The sequence below is a fragment of the Phoxinus phoxinus genome, assembly GCF_949152265.1.
Source record: "Phoxinus phoxinus genome assembly, chromosome: 8".
NCBI classification, from domain to species: Eukaryota; Metazoa; Chordata; class Actinopteri; order Cypriniformes; family Leuciscidae; genus Phoxinus; species Phoxinus phoxinus.
The window spans coordinates 22128062-22144362 of record NC_136883.1 but is presented as its reverse complement, the minus strand read 5'-3'; the positions used below and the strand labels follow the sequence as shown (position 1 = coordinate 22144362).

Below are 16301 nucleotides of genomic sequence, written 5' to 3'. Positions count from 1 at the left end.
TAGTTTTGCAATTCCACTTGTTGCACAGAAATTACTTATTTTTAAAAGGGGTAAAAATATAGGCTTCATGTATTTTCTGCAAAACACTTTATTTGTTTGTTTGTGTAGTGTGATCTGGACATTGTGAGATTCATATTTCATTCATTTTTTTCTCATCCAAGAAATACTTTAAAACATTTGTCACGAAAGTAATAGCACAATGCCAAAACTCTTAATCTTCCTAAAAATAGGCTTTTACTTTATGCAAACTATTTTGGGTGCAAACTGACTTGTTTTTGTGAGATTCATTTTTCTAAACTGTATACTGTGTATATAGAATATATACCAGTTAAAACGGTATAAGTATCACACACATAGTGCAGGATCTGTGGGTCACAAAGTCTTTGGTGAGTGTCATGCAGGAAGGTGAGGCAGATGGGGTAGGCAAAATCTACCATCAAACCTTCATCTGTGTTGCCTTGAGGAAAAGAGGGAGAGCAATGCCTGCCATCTCTCTCTCTCTCTTTCGTCTCAGTAGAGAGAGAGAGAGAGAGAGAGAGGCAGGGAAGCAGCAAGGAAAGAGGAACGGAGAGGGAAGACCAGATCTGGAAGAATACCTTTGCAATAGCAGATCTGAAAGTTCGAACTCCAGCTGAATACAAATGACGATGGCCTGTGTTGAGGCAGGCACAGTTACAGAAACTAACATACACACACACACTTCACTGTCAGGGTCCGGATCACCATGTTGGGGTTTAGTTTTCAATAACAACTGATTATTACACAGCCGCAAATAAATAAATAAATGGACATGAAATATTGATTGTTTTTTAAATTAGTTTATTATGTGAGAAGAAAGAGTGCGCAGAGACTTGAAACTAGCACAGCTGTGTTGAAAATCATTTTCCTGGACGATGCTCAATTATACAGTTTAGCATCCATATGCAAAAATATTTTGGAATGATTTCCAAAGACCCTCAAGTTGTTCCAAATCTGTAGTTTATTTCTTCTGTTGAACACAAAAGAGTGTTAGTAATCGAACAGTTGATGGTAGCCATTGACTCCCATAGAAGGAAAACAAATATAGTAAATGGGTGGCGTCAACTATCTGGTTACCAACATTCTTTAAAATATAATCTATTGTGTTTCAACAGAAAAATAAACTCATACAGGTTTGGAACAACATGAGGGTGAGTAAATTACGACAAAACTAACCCTTTAAATGTTTACATGTAAACATCTATCAACATTTATACTATATCACCAACCAGACATTTTTAAGCTGCAGTCCGTATAGCTTTTCCTCTTTGTCGACATCTCTGTTTGAAATCTGCAATTGCAGTTATTACCAACTTTACGCGCATTGTGCCTCGGCATGGCACAGCCCGGATGAATCCAATGTTTTGAGGAGAATGTACGGCTAGGCTATATTATGTCAGCGCGCCGGTGTGGATACTGCCATTCAGTATCACAGAATCTACTTTTTGGAAGTATGACCAAACAGTATAATTTTCCCTGGAAAATTTAATCTGAACAAGTAAAGCATTGCAGTAAATCGCGCTGATTAAATCTAACGATCACTTATCTATCACGTCAAACCGTGCAAGTTATACTTTGTTGTCAAATTGTTAATGTTAACAACATCAGCATTGCGTGACATGTATTTCAGTAGCCTACTCCGTAACTGAATGAATTAAGCGAACAAGTGCGCTAATGTAATTGAACCATTGAAATTTCTTACCTGTCCAGCAGAAAAAAAAGAAAGCCGTCTCTGCGTCTGTTTTGAACCCCATCAAAACACGGAGTTCACGCCACCTTTTAAAAGCCCTTCTGATATTTAACCTTGTTTTCGCATGGGCCAGGTTGCAGTCTCTTCTGTAGCCACTCCGAAGTCTTTTGCATTTTACAATGGGTGAATCTCGTCACTGGTGATTGTCGTTTGAACCTTTCTGGATACCCCATCAAATTGACAAGTTTAATTATATAAAGTGCTGTGAGAAAAGGCTATAAATCTCCACCTGCAACATCCACACACGCAATATAGCCTACAAGCCGAGACACCTTCTTTATGTGTACAGATGTGACGTAATGACGCAAAGACATGCTCGAATTTCCCGCGGAAATCCACCAGTGCCACTGGAATTAAAAACATTATTACAAGCTTACCGTTTTGAATCGAGCTAAAGCAAGCAGAGTTTTGAACACTGGCTGGTTATGTACTTAATTTTTAACCCCAAAATGTTACGGACTGGAGCTTTAAAGTAAGAGCTACTTGCAAGTTTACACTGTTTGAAATATGAATTAAAGGAGGCTATTTTGTGGTTGATTATATATGATTATTCGAAGATGAATACATTTTATTTTAATTTGATGAATGAAAATAAATGTAGAACTGAAATGGCTGACACAAAACTCTCGTGAAAACAGTACACTAATTTTTGTAGACTAGTTGAGACATACGGTGCTGACGCTTTAATGAGGGTTCTTATGACTGCAATCAAAACATCCACATGAAATTTGATTTTAGTGCTGAAATGATTTTAATTAGGGAAATCAAGCTGTCCATAATTACAGGATCAACAGAGGTCTCTCTCCTCTGTGTCAGAAAGCCACATGATGCATCAGGACTTCATTAGCAGAAATATTACAGTTGCCAAACACAAAGAAAACAGTAAAACTGCTATTTATGTTCCCTCAAGAAACTTTTTAATAACCCCTCACAAGCTCACATTCTTAGCCAAAACCACCTCAACACCCGTCCTGAGCTCCAGCTATTCCTTTCACTGTTTTAACACTGTCATTTGGAGTTTGAAGGTTATGTTTTTGTGCTTGCATGTAATTGTATTATTTTGCAATAATAATTCAGCATTTCATACGAATGTAGTCTATACACATTTATTTTTAAGCTAATAACATTTTTCCAACTACATCATGTTGTTTTTTTTGCTATTATTATTATAGTAATTGTTTCTGATGTTGTAGCTAATCATTAAATGGTTGTAACCATATGTTGTAACAATGCTGCCTTCACGTGCTATTGGAATTATCCTAACTTTGTAGTTTCCTTTCCAAGTTCAAATTGGGACATGAACGCCCTCTCATTTACCACTGGGAACCTCGGGGTAAGAAACTTCCAAGGAGGACTTGAACGTAGGCTACCATAAGTTTGATACTCAAGTTCCTAAGTTGGGCGTGCCTGTGCCATACAATTGGAATTTAAGGATGGTAATTCAGCAAGCTATCTAGATTGTTGTCAGTGAATTGGACGCTAAATATAATTTTGGCTTTAATAAGATTTCCCCTAATATAGGCAAGAATAAACCTGGCGTCCTCCTGTTCTTTCCGAAAACAAAGCAACCGAATGCGACGAGCTCGTAGTCACGAGTCACGACTTCAGAAGTTGACAGCTGAAGGCTGTCAGCTCAAAGCACGAGGACCTGCGCATGCCCGTTAGGCCAACTAGAAAACCTCTCGCGAGACGCGTTGCTATAACGACAGATATACACAGTTTCCACAAGAGGTATTTCGGGAGGATCATGTGTTAAGGTGAGTGCTTTAAAAACCTGCGAAATTTTGATAAAGTATTGTTTAAAGTATCTTTTAACTCTGTAAGTTACAGTGAGTGCAGCAGCTCTCGCCTTAGTTTTCGAAAGCTCAAATGTTTACGCCCAAATGGGCCTGAAACAGAATATATTTATCAGCTTTCTCTCTTTTACTAGCTGTAATTTATTTAATCTTAAATGGTTAACAAGCAGAAAACTACAAAACGGGAAGGTACTGTGGTAAAACCATGTTTTTTAGACATGCACCATTAGGCGTGTCTTTGAGTTCCATATGATATTAACGTTACGTTATGTCAAAAGTTTACAAAACGGCTCTAACATGACATGGTTCTTTTGCTATGTAACATGGTGGTGCCCTGGGATTCTTTGACATACAATACCTTTGGGTACCATGCAAATGCCATTTTATGTAAAATGTTTCCAATAACAAAATAGCACTACGACTATAGCCTGGTATTCTTTTAAGTAACGTTACATTTGAGTACCATGAAAATACCTTTTTAAATAAATATACTAATCATTCAGTACCATGATATGATCATCACTGTTCCATGGTACTAATACTGTGCTTTTTTATTTTGTAAAGGCCTGCTGCTGTTCATTTCATTGGCCCTTTTTGTAGGTTAATTCAGTGAAATTTGTTCTATTCTGCGCTGTGTTTCTCACTCAGAACTCCTTTTTTTCCTCAGAAAACATCAGTGGAAATTACAGCCTGTGAAGCTTACAGTCTGATCAGAGAGCACCATGAATTTAAACAACTTTGTGGTACTTCCCAGCAAGCCCAAGTCAATGAAGTTAAATGTCAGGTTTGAACAGTCGTCTCCCTTGAGTTTCTTTTCACGCTTCAGATTTTTCACATTATTAGCACGTAACACTTCGCTTTTGCAAATGGCGGCGCTCCAAATATTTAGAGTAGTCTTTTCAAAATAACATGATTTTGTGTATTCAGTTGAATGATTGTCTAAAGCAGAGTGACACAAATAAAACAAGTCAGGGTCACATTGGTTTTTACAAGTAAACATGTAGTATATCAAATTGTATATTTCTGTATGTGTGTGTTTTTCTTAGGAATCTCCGGGAATTGCGTATGGAAACTGTGCAGCTGGATCAACATGCCAAGGAGATGGAGAGCAGACTGGAGGAGCTCAAACAGCGTATGAATCAGGAGAAAGAGGAGAGGGAGTGAGTAAAATAGGGAGGGGAGGGACAGCTTGTTGAATTAATGAATGAGTGAGTAGATGAATAAATTAACGAGCCAAACAATGACTGTGACAGAGAGCGTTGAGATAAAAGAGAAAATGTAAACAATGAAACGGTGATGAATAAAATGAAAAACATAGGATGAGATAGCAAGTGAAAGAGAGAATGAGAGACTATGAGGGTAGGTGTGGAGACAAAGACAGAGGAATTCAAACGAATAATTCCCCCCAAATTAATATTCTGTTCATGTTTTTCACCCTCCCAAAAATTGTATGCAGCTGTTTTTGTACCTTGAATTTTTTTTACTAGTTTTTTCCTCATACAGTGACAGTTTACAGTGACCATGGCTGTCAAACTCCAAAAAAAGAAAAAGAAAATCTCCATAGTCCATATGACATACTGTAAGTCTTTTGAAGCAATACAAAAGTAAATTTACATTTACTGTGTGCACTTGGCAGACACTTTTATCTGAAGCAACATTTTTTTTTTAACAGTTCATGCATTCCCTGGGAATCAAACCCATGACCTTGATGTTGCAAGCACCATGCTCTACTTTTCAAACTTTGTTTTATGAACAGATACATTATTTTAATGTTACTACTAAAAATTGTAAATCCTCCGCAGTTACCAGGTTTGGCATCAATCACATTTGATCAAGAGACACATGAGAACTAATCAGAACCCAACATGATGTGCCAAATGCTGCCATATTTGTTTGGAAAGCTGCAGAGGAGTAGAAGAGTAATTAACATCTTAAATTTCGGTCTTTTACACAGAGCTATCATGTGACTTCAGAAGACTTGAAATATAGGGCAGGAGTCATGGAGTTTGACTTTTCTGGTCACTATGAACCGCACATGGATATCAAGTTGAAGCAGCTGGATTTACTTATCTAAATAAACTAAAAAACATAAACTAAAAAATATTATGTAATTTTTTACCATTTTGATTAAGATGATATTAAACACTTTTTTTTTCTTATTGCGGGCCCTCTGGAAGTTTGTAGAGGCTCCATAGTGGGCCCTTGCTCCCTGTTTGAGAACTGCTGCTTTATTATACTATATTTGATTCAGAATTGTCCTGTAATATAAGGGGAATTGGTCCTAAATACTACATTCACATAGCACTTAAATGTGGCCCAAATCTGATTTTCTTTCCTTGCATAAGATGCAAAAATAAAGCACATGCATATCAGTATTTTTTGCAATGTGACTGTAAATATACATTAATCTAACTTGACATTTGTCATAAAATGTCAGTCCATTAAACCCAGTGCATACAGTACAAGCTTTCTCAAGGGGATCTGTCACCTACTGTAAGTGCAGTGCCTTGCAGAAACGCTCTGACATATATAGTTGAAGGTTGCCAAAGATGTCCTAAAGTTCTCAGAGAAGACATTATGTTCCCAGCATTCCTTGTTCCAATTGTACATAATGTCTTCTCTGAGAACTTAGGATGTCTTTAGCAACCTTCAACTATATATGTCAGCGTTTCTGCAAGGCACTGCACTTACAGTAGGTGACAGCATTCCTTGTTCCAATTGTGCATCCATACATACACTCCTGTTCTCCTGCAACATTTAAAAATCTGTGTAAACGACTGGCTACCTTTTGATAATCGTGGGAAGCTACAAACAGCTCGTACATACAGGTATGCGAGTATATGTAGCCAAGATAGAGAAGAAGTGGAAATGGAGTGACAGAGATGACATTAGCTTTAAAATCTGATCGGCACATGGAGTATGCAGCTCCTGGCCTGCTCTGCAGGCAATCTCGGGTGATGGTTTGACTTCTTAGCGAACTGGTTTGATGGAATCAGCATAGCCATCGAGTGGAAGGAAATTGAGTCATCTCGGCTCCAGCAGCTCTGCTCTCGCTGCACATGCATGCTTGTCTTCCCATTTCTTCCAAACAAATTAAGATTAAGTAGGACCCTATGCCAAAACGAGGAAGGCAGGAAATTAGTTTTCTGTCAAAATAAAAGAATAGGAAAAAAAATAACATCAGTAGTTATTAATTTGATGTCTCTCTCTCTCTTTCTCTTCTCAGCCCGGCCCCTTTCCTACAGCTCTTCATTAATAACACTAAAATGTGACCTGTGGAGGTCCACCTCATGAATTTATAGTGGCGGCCGTTTTAGGTGTACGTATCAGCTCATAACTCAACAGGGGAGGGAAACACTACAGTAATGGGGTAGATGCAGTGAATACATCATATTCCCATATATACTACCAAACAAACGCAAACATATACATGAAGTCGGTCAGGAAGAATGATGTTGAGGTAGCGTGAGGAATGAATTTCAGGATGAATTACGTTGAGATTGCGTGAAGAATGAATTTATCTGTAATTTAACATATTTGTGCCTGGAAAGCGGATATATCAGCAAGGGGGAAAGCCGAACAGAGACAATAGCATGAAGCTATACTAGCTGCGAGTTCCTCACAGGGATGGGGAATTGCACCTGTATCAATAACACAAGGCAGCACTTTCCCGAAAATCAGATGAATGAATGCAGCATGAATGCAGTTACAGACTAGATGTCTGTGAGATCTGGGCTGCGTACCGGAACTGTCATATTAAGGGATGTAAGCGGAACCATATCTAAATTACGACTGGCTCCATACGGACGTTTTAAAATAAAACTGTTGTAGATTAGCTCTTATCGGCAGCCATTAATCACAGCAGAACTTCTGTTGCGGGTGCCATGCTGGGAATGGTTGATGTTATCTTCCTCCATGCTCAACCTGCTCGCTGTTTATTGCAGTGAAGGCAGAGGACTAAAGGGCCACAGGTGAATTCATAAGAGTAGATGAGAGTCGATAGGCACTGGCCTTGTGCTTGGTGTAACTGTGCTTTCAAAGTGAGCCTTTTTTAATAGTTTGTATTTCCTATCAGAGCTGGTCATCAGTATACACTATCATTTAGAAGTTTGTAAGTACGAATTTTTATCTTTAAAGAAATTAATACTTTTAATCAACTAGGATGCATTAAATGGACCAAAAATGACATTTATAATGTTACAAAAGATTTATATATCAATTAAATGCTGTTCTTATGAACATTGTATTTATCAAATACTCTGGACAAAATGTGAAATGTGGAAAAAATATAAAGCAGCACAACTGTTTTCAACATTGGTGATAATAAGAAATGCTTCTTGAGCAGCAAATCAGCATATTAGAATGATTTCTGAAGGACCATGTGACACTGAAGACAGGAGAGAATTCAGCTTTGCCTTCACAAGAATAAATGACATTTTAGTTTGATTCAACACAAGGTTAAATGTGCAGTAGTTTAACCTCTCACCTGTCCCGCTACCGCCACACAATGTACTCGAGTAGCAGAGGAGTTGGTTGTCTGTGACCCTGACAGGAGATAAGTGTTTGTCTTGTTGGTTGGCACTCAGTCTGTGCGCCCGATGGTAATCCGCCAGTTGTTAGCACAACTGCCACGTTGCTTGTGAGTTTCCCTATAATGCTGACAGGCAGGCTTGAGCGCGGTTAATCCCCATCCCAAACGCCCGTCTCCATCAGACTGATAAAGGCCAGCACATAAACAGCCCTTAATGAGAGTGGACAGCACACAGAGGAAGTGTCCTCTCTCCCTGCTTGCCCCTTCCAAAGTCTCTGACTTTCTCAGTCTTTAATAATATGAGATGGATTTAAGTGGAGCTGCTGCGCTGTGTATTTTTAGCATGATTAGGCATGATCTATTCATGACTTTTCCTATTGCTCAAATTAGGGTTAGGTATTTAAGATGGTCCCAAAGGGACCACCTCTATAGTTAGTGTGCTGTAAATCACTTTGACAAATTAGTAAATTAATGATTCGTAAAAACTCATACACAAGTGCCTACCCTACTTCCGCTGAACACATTGAGCTCAAGCACTTCTGTGGTAAAGTCACATGACCTGTCACCGAGTACACATTCCTCTGGGATTTTGTTATTTAAACAGTCTTTTTTTCCGAATTTTTCAGGCAGCCATCCAAACAGTTTCACGACCTTGAAGTGGTACCAGCATGAGAGAAAGATACATTTCAAGAGCACGGTTTCCTCTTTACTTGAAAAATTATATTGTACAAGCAGACACACATAGCATACATTTCCATCCTTTGAACACACTCAGGCTTGCGGCTCTACGCCAACATGACAGCCCACCCTAAACAAACGGCCTCCCCCGCAATCACACCGTGAATTATTTAGACTGTTGATTTGATGTGGCAACCAAAACAACAAATCAGAAAACAAATGAAGTCGACCTCCGTCTGTGTATCTGTGTGAATTATGTAGGGCAAAAGCTTTCATGTACTGTTTGTGTTTGTTTTTCATCATTTGATATGTGCTTAATTAAAAGTTACCAATCAGCAAGTGTTCTTGTTTTTTTATTCTTTTTTATTTATAAATTGACATTTCAAAGAAAATATGGTAATTGTCTGTGTGAAAGTCACCCCAACAATGCTAGAATGGTGTGGATAGTTACCAGGGCGTTGCTAAGGTGTTCTGAGTGGTTTCTAGGGCGTTGCATACTGGCTCAAGTCAAAAGAGATATGGCTCCTTTAAGTCTGTGGGATTTTTCGCCTGTTTTATCTTCTGTCAAGCGAAAATTGAATGTTTGATTTGCTGTCCGTAGCACACATGGTGAAGAGTTAAGCACTGGATTTTAATACTTAGGGCTAAGGGTTTTTCAAAAAGTAATAGTAAGTACTATAAATTCTGCAGTTCTATGCTGTACCGAGAAACTTTCTGTGATATTTCCACACAGGAAGATGGGAGCTTCTCGCTGGCATTCTGCACAGGCTCTTGCCCCTGCGTTTCAAAGAGTCAAGACGAACAAGGAGAACGCACCTCGCAGAGTAAGTCTTTTCTCATCAGACATTCTCTTTTCATGCTAACACACAAATAAACTCTTGTCAGCCTGTCCATCTGTTTAAGATATCCAGTCTCAATCACGCCGACTTCACCTTCATTCATGCCAGAAATGGTCCAAATCCTTGGACGCACTTTCTAGAATTAACTGCTTGAACGATTCACTGGTGGATTTGGTGATAATGTGGTGTTTGAAATATGTTGTTTCGGGCAGCTCTCTCCAGGCAAGATGAAGATTAGAGTGCTGAAGGATGAGTCTGTGCCAGGTGGGTGGACTGGAATCTGAGATGTGTTTTGAACTCCTTTTTTCTCAAATAGGTCACATGGACACTAGTATAGTGAAGTATTAGCTTTATACCCCCTTCTTTTTCAACTCATTTCAGAATGGTACGAGTCAAAATTGTCTTTAACTCTGTTCCAAAGTCTAGTTAGCTAACTAACTATTTCATCACACAAAGCTTGTTCCAAACAATAGATTTGTATTTGATTTAATACTGCAAAGTTTAGATAAAAATGGCTCCAAATTGACTTTTTTACCCAAAAGTTTTTTATTGTTTGAGTACTGAAGTGTTCTGAAGTTCTGAATTTTGTGTGTGTGTTTGTATAAATGTTGCAGTTCAGAAGCAGGTAATAGCGGAACCAGCCAGCAAGGCACATGGTGCTAACGGGAAGCTTAAACTGAGGGGAAAAGCCTGTGGACAGTGTGAAGTTCAACTGGCCGGACTGGTGAGTTTTCATCCGTTCTGTTATGTGAACCATTTTTAATCCCAAACTATTCATCCCTTTCATGCATCATGCATCATGTCTCAGAAGTCTCTTTTTCCTCACCATGGCTACATTTATTTAATCAAAAATATTATTGTTGTGAAATATTACTTTTTTCTTCTTCTTCTAAATAGCTATTTTTTGTTTGAATATATTTTTAAATGTAATTTATTCCTGCGATGGCAAAGCTGCATTTCCAGCAGCTGGATTTCACAATCTTTCAGAAATCATTGTAATATTGCTTGATGTTTACAAGGTTCATGAAGATTCATCTTTAAAAGACATTCAGTAGTTCTCTTTGAGCCACTCTGTAGCAAGATATCCTTGAGCATCAGTTTGTCTATGAAACTAACATTACAGTATGTATTTCTGAAAGTACATACATTCATACAGGGCTTTCTGTACAACTCCACATGAGGACTTCAATACCACTTCAGTTACTATTATTATTATTTGTCCCACTATTATTATTGTGGTATCATCAATTTGACCGGACATATTGGTCAAACAGTCTTCTCGACCATAATAAGCTACAGCTTGGACTTGACTTCATAACGATAGTCATGAAGTCTCTGTAAGTCTAAAGTGCATGACACAAAGGTTTGTTCACACTTTCTACTCTGAGCCGTGACTGGCAGCAGTAGATTGAACTGCTCCCAAATACAGTGCTGCAAATATATTCCAACATCCAACATGACTTCTTAGCAACTGCAGATTATATAGTCCCGAAGCTCTCTTAAACATCGGTTTGGAGAGAATGCCGCTGCTGTCCTGCACTGTGCTGTTGTAATTTATTTCAGCGGTGTTGTGCTGAAATGAGACCTTTTTTATGTGGCCATTAAAAGAGCTGGTAATGGGCACAGCTGTAGATTCACAGAGCAGCACTGTATTTACCCTTTTCTTTATTCACTGTGTGTGTGTGTGTGTGTGTGTGTGCGTGCGCTTGTGTGGCCGTATTAAAGGGGACCCAGTCACCCCTGGGAGATTTGGGACTTTCATGCATTCCTCAACTGTGTGTGTGTGAAGGGGACTTGAGTGCTTTGAGACAGACAGTCTCTAGGGGACATGTACCTGTGGATTTTGCACACAGGCATTTGGCTGTCAAAAGACAGCAAGTGTGTTAAAGCGAATGTTCAGGGGGTGTGTGTGTGTCTCAATATGTGTATTTATGGATGTGTAGAGCCAAAGCTTCCTAAGGGTTTCCTCCATGCTCACTCACACAACCCTAGAGGAACCCACAGGAACTAAAGTTGAGCTGAAAGCTGTTGTTTTGTTCAGAATGAAATGTGCTATTTACTGCCAACTACATAGTATACACTGGATACAGATTTAAATAGTTTGTGAAATATCGTTTCAGACGCCACGCTTACCGATCTGTCCTTTCACTAACTGTCTGATACATTTGACAAGCACTTGCTGATACTGTATCGATGCTTTGTTTGTAGTTCTCAGTGGAAAGTAAACTAGAAATCCAAGCACAGTTTTATTTTTAGATTTGTTAAATAATCGGTATACCCTGTCTGTATGAAGATGCGTCTTGAAATGTGCATGATAGATGAAAATATAACAGTTTGCGTTTAAAGTAATAAACATTGGGACACATTACAAAGTCTTCAGATTGGGACACATTACGAAGTCTTCACATTTCCATGTTTCTGAATGAGTACTTTATTAACTAGTTTTTAAACCGCATGTAAAAACAAAACAAACTGCTGGTCGCTTTACTTGTCAGTTGATCTCAACCTGTCTAAAAGGGTGGATCTTAACCTAATAAAGTGCAAAACAATGGATGAATTCTGGATGGCATGGTAACTTTATAGCTTTTTCGCTATCTTGCTGAAATACTAGAATTAGTATTAGAGTTGTATGCTAGTATTCTGTTCCGAATTCAGCCTTATTTTAAGATGCAAAACTATTTCCAATTATAGTAAGTGCTATTTTAAGTATTATTTATTTCTATACTATTTTTATTAATATTTTGAACTAGCTTTTATTTTTTATTTATTTTCATTTTTTAACTTTTGTTATGTGCTCTTGTAATTTGGACAGAATTATTTTTTAAATATTTCTAATTAGATTTAAATGTACTAGTTTTAGTTGTTTTCAGTTAGTTGCTGAAACAACATTACATATAATTTTTTTGTAGTTTTTTCATTTAATATTTTATTTCAGCATTATTGCAATTAACAAAGTGATTTTTAATAGTTTTCGTTTTAGTTGATAACAGACCATTTCATGCTGCATTGTGGGAGAGTATTTTTGCACAAGGTGCTCTGCATCTACTTCACATTTTGACATATTATGTCATAGGTATGTCCTAGGTTAAACATTTAATGCATACAGAATATTCATATGCCTACTGTGCACATAGCCTATACTACAGAAATATTATTCCAAACATATTCTGAGTCTGTCCCAAAAAAAATCAAACTCTTCCAAGCATTATGCATCTCTTAAGCTGAAGTGCTGCATCATCATACAGAGAGGGCATGTAGACGTTCAGAGTGAATTAATCAATACGGCATTGCTGGGTATAGATTCATTTACAAGTGGCTCTTCAGCTGTGGATTTGATCGACCTTCTTTTAAATTCATGTGCCGATATGCCGTCTGTCTCTCTACCCGTCTGTCCATCAAAAGGATTCTCTTATCGCCCTCCGCACTCATTTACAATCGGTAACAAAATAATGAGCTCCCTTAAGATATGTGCAACTCCCTTCTCTCCATTTTAATATGTATCATGTTGAGCAAAAAGTGTAAGATATTTAAATATATATTGCTGATAATAAAGTTTTTGGGGTAAATATACCTTGCCGTACATATCCTAGGTTTATTTAACTGTTTTTGATCTGTTTCAGATGTGTTCTGAATGCGGAGAGGATTATTGTGTGGGCTGCTTCGTCAGATTCCACCAGAAGGGGGCACTAAAGCGCCATCGCATGGTTCCTATACAGGTGAGGAGGTGTTCTGGCAACCTTCGTCCTTCCCACGCAAACACACACACACACACACACACACACACACCTACACACGCCCGCAGCAGTGCCAGGCACAAACACCGTCACCGAGCGGATTCCATCTTCCTCCTCCATTCCGTTTCTCAAAAACGCAGAACGCGGATCACCATTAGTGGACAATCTGCTCACTGTAACCCAACTCTGATTACACACACCTGTTCCCGGGTTAGAGAGCAGCCACACAAACACACACAGCACGAAGGACAGCTGATGTGTGTTCACACACACTCGCTCTCGTCAGCTGGAGTTTGTTTTAGAGGCTTGAGCGGCCCCGTGGTGAGGTGTTTGATTAAAGCTTTTATCAGGCGGTCAATACATCCATCATCGCACCGGATCGGACCATCACTGCCAGAGGAGGGGGTGCTGTAGGGACCGTTGCAGTCCTGTTAGCAAAATACGCACAAACTTACTTTTTCTTCAGTCTTTGCTGTAACAATACATACTGAAGAAAGAAAATAGATTTAAAGATATTAATTCTAACCCTAGTATGTGTTTTTATAAAAAAAAAGAAAAGAAAAAAAGTCAAAGATACATTTTTATGTCGACTTGACTGCCTTCTTTGGGAAGAAATGTTTGAATCTAGAAAGTTTTATTATGCCGTACAGACATGCATATTGTAGATTTATGAATGAGGGAGGAAGCATTTATTTGTTGAATTTTTGTTGGATTTCTTTGAATTGCAATTTAGAAAATTCCTCTTTCTGTCATTCCAGTTCAAACCCCAATTCAACTTCCTCTGTGGCCAATTCAATTCAAATTCACGTTCAAAAAAATAACGAGATTCGTTAGTGTGAATTGGCCTGCGACCCTTCAGAGGATAAGTGGTTTTGAGAATGGCTGGGTGAATTTAAAGCTGGTCGAGCAAGGATGTCTCTCTGGAAAAGTTAGATAAGTGTTACACTAAACATTTTCTGAAGAAAATGCAAGTAGTATTTGCATGTTGTCACAGCCACTCAATCTTAGTTTCATTTCCATGGACTTTTAGTCATTTTCAGTCACATGTGTTCCTTTGTTCAGTTTTCCCGCCACTTACCAGTTGTCATGGTGATTAATTTGATCTGCACAGGTGTTTGTCTCCCTCATTTACATTGTATATATGTTGCAATATTTTCAGTCCTCGGTTGTTTGGTATTGTTTGTGTTTCGACCTTCTGTTACGCTGCCTTCTCGCATTTGGATTACCTGAGTTTGTTTTATTAAATAACCTTTTGTTTGTAGAAACCTGTTTGAACCTTTTTCATTATCTTAATCTGAACCAAACCGTGACAGATGTGCAAAAGTCATCACCATGATACTAAGGTGTTTTTGAGTGGTTGCCAGGAAATTGCTATGCAGTTGCTAAGGTGGTTAAAGTGGTTGTAGCGTGTTGCTATAGGGTTTTGCTCGGTGAGTTAAAGACATCTGAGGTTGCTAGAGTGTTCTATGCCTATACATCTATTTGATTTTTGCCCAATTTGCACTTTGCAGTCTGGATGAGTCTGCTTTCTAGTTGCTGAAAGTCTGCGCCAGTCTGAAGATTTTGGGCTGTCAGAGTTGAAAGATTTCACTGAAAATCACATAGTGAATGATGGGCTCAGATTTTTTTAGCTTCAGACAATGATCTACAAAACATGTTTCACGAGTACACACTTGCATACAATAAGAGGGAGTAAAGTTGAATGTATTTTTTGGCGTGCTGTTCGGGGGGAGGGCTCCGAGCTCGGAGTTCGGCCCGAACCCAGAGTACTCCCCATATGTAAATGGTTAGGACTAGAAGTGTGGAGAAGGGGTGGTGGAGGGATGCTGCTAAACTGTCAATGGATTGAGGTGAGACTGCTGCATATATATATATATATATATATATATATATATATATATATATATATATATATATATATATATATATATATATATATATTGTATACCTCTTATCGTTGATTGCTCTCCACTCACGTTAATTATCTGAACGTGCTCCTCCAAAACTTTGTTAATAAAACAGAATTTGATACTTTGAGCTGTTGGTTTCATCTGCCATGTGTCTCCTAGCAATGAGGAGTGTGTTTCTGTGTGAGTTTGTTGTGTTTGGAACGATTTGAAAGTCGTTTAGTGTATAATGCCCATTTTCTCTCAGTGACCAACCATTTACAAAGTTGTATGATGCCTAGTGTTTTAAAATCTGTTCAGATTTTAAAAGTCTTAAGTGTATTCCATCCTAAATGGAGGCCGTGTGTCCACCAAAGCGTTTTTAGCCAGCTTAAAACGCTAGGCGCTCTGATGAAAACGCCTAGCTGTGGGCGCTTGAGAGCGTTTTTGGCAGGTTTTTTTTCAGTTGAGACGCTTCGTTGCTATGATACAGAATATCCGTTGGTCGGTGTGGTATTAGTCCCGCCCCTCCTCCACTGTGATTGGACGTTTCACAGTGATGAGCGCTGCGTTTTACCCAAAGTTGAACATTCTTCTGTAAAAAACTCTGTAAAAAACGCTGAACGCTCAGCACTTCAGCGTGAAAAAGACGCTCAGTGCCTTGTTACGCTCATGGCGTTTTAAAAATGCGGCGCTCCCATTAAAAACAATTGAAGAAACATGCCAGCCACGTGAAAAAAAGCTTTGGTGGACACACGGCCTAAAAAACCCCCCAGAAAAAAAAACACCTTTGTGATCTTCAGGGGCCTCATTTATAACCGTTGCATACGCACAAAACAGGCCCTGAAAGAGGCGTACGCCATTTCCGACGCATAAATTGTGATTTATAAAAACAAACTTGACGGGAAAATGTGCGCACCTGCACGCAAACTCTGACCCATGCGTACGAACGTTTTGGAGACGGAGCAGTTTGGCGACACCGATGGTGAGCTGGAGTTAAATGTCTTTTTGGTAAGCTTCATGTGATTTTAATATAATAGTATCACTCCGAACTACAGGTAATACATTG

General features: G+C 38.6%; 1 protein-coding gene across 4 annotated transcripts in view; it reads left to right on the top strand.

The window, feature by feature from the left end:
• Positions 1-3387: 3387 nt before the first annotated feature.
• Positions 3388-16301, top strand: part of zbbx (zinc finger, B-box domain containing) — a 37260-nt gene continuing 24346 nt past the window's right edge. For 3 of the 4 annotated variants that reach the window (XM_079621578.1, XM_079621576.1, XM_079621575.1), the window contains exons 1-7: positions 3388-3525; positions 4232-4348; positions 4611-4724; positions 9507-9597; positions 9825-9876; positions 10227-10336; positions 13233-13328. In XM_079621578.1, coding sequence (XP_079477704.1) covers positions 4287-4348; positions 4611-4724; positions 9507-9597; positions 9825-9876; positions 10227-10336; positions 13233-13328 — 525 coding nt within the window. In that variant the 5' untranslated portion in view covers positions 3388-3525; positions 4232-4286. Of the gene's footprint in view, positions 3526-4231; positions 4349-4610; positions 4725-9506; positions 9598-9824; positions 9877-10226; positions 10337-13232; positions 13329-16301 lie in introns of those variants that run through there. The other variant, XM_079621577.1, reaches the window with a different exon arrangement.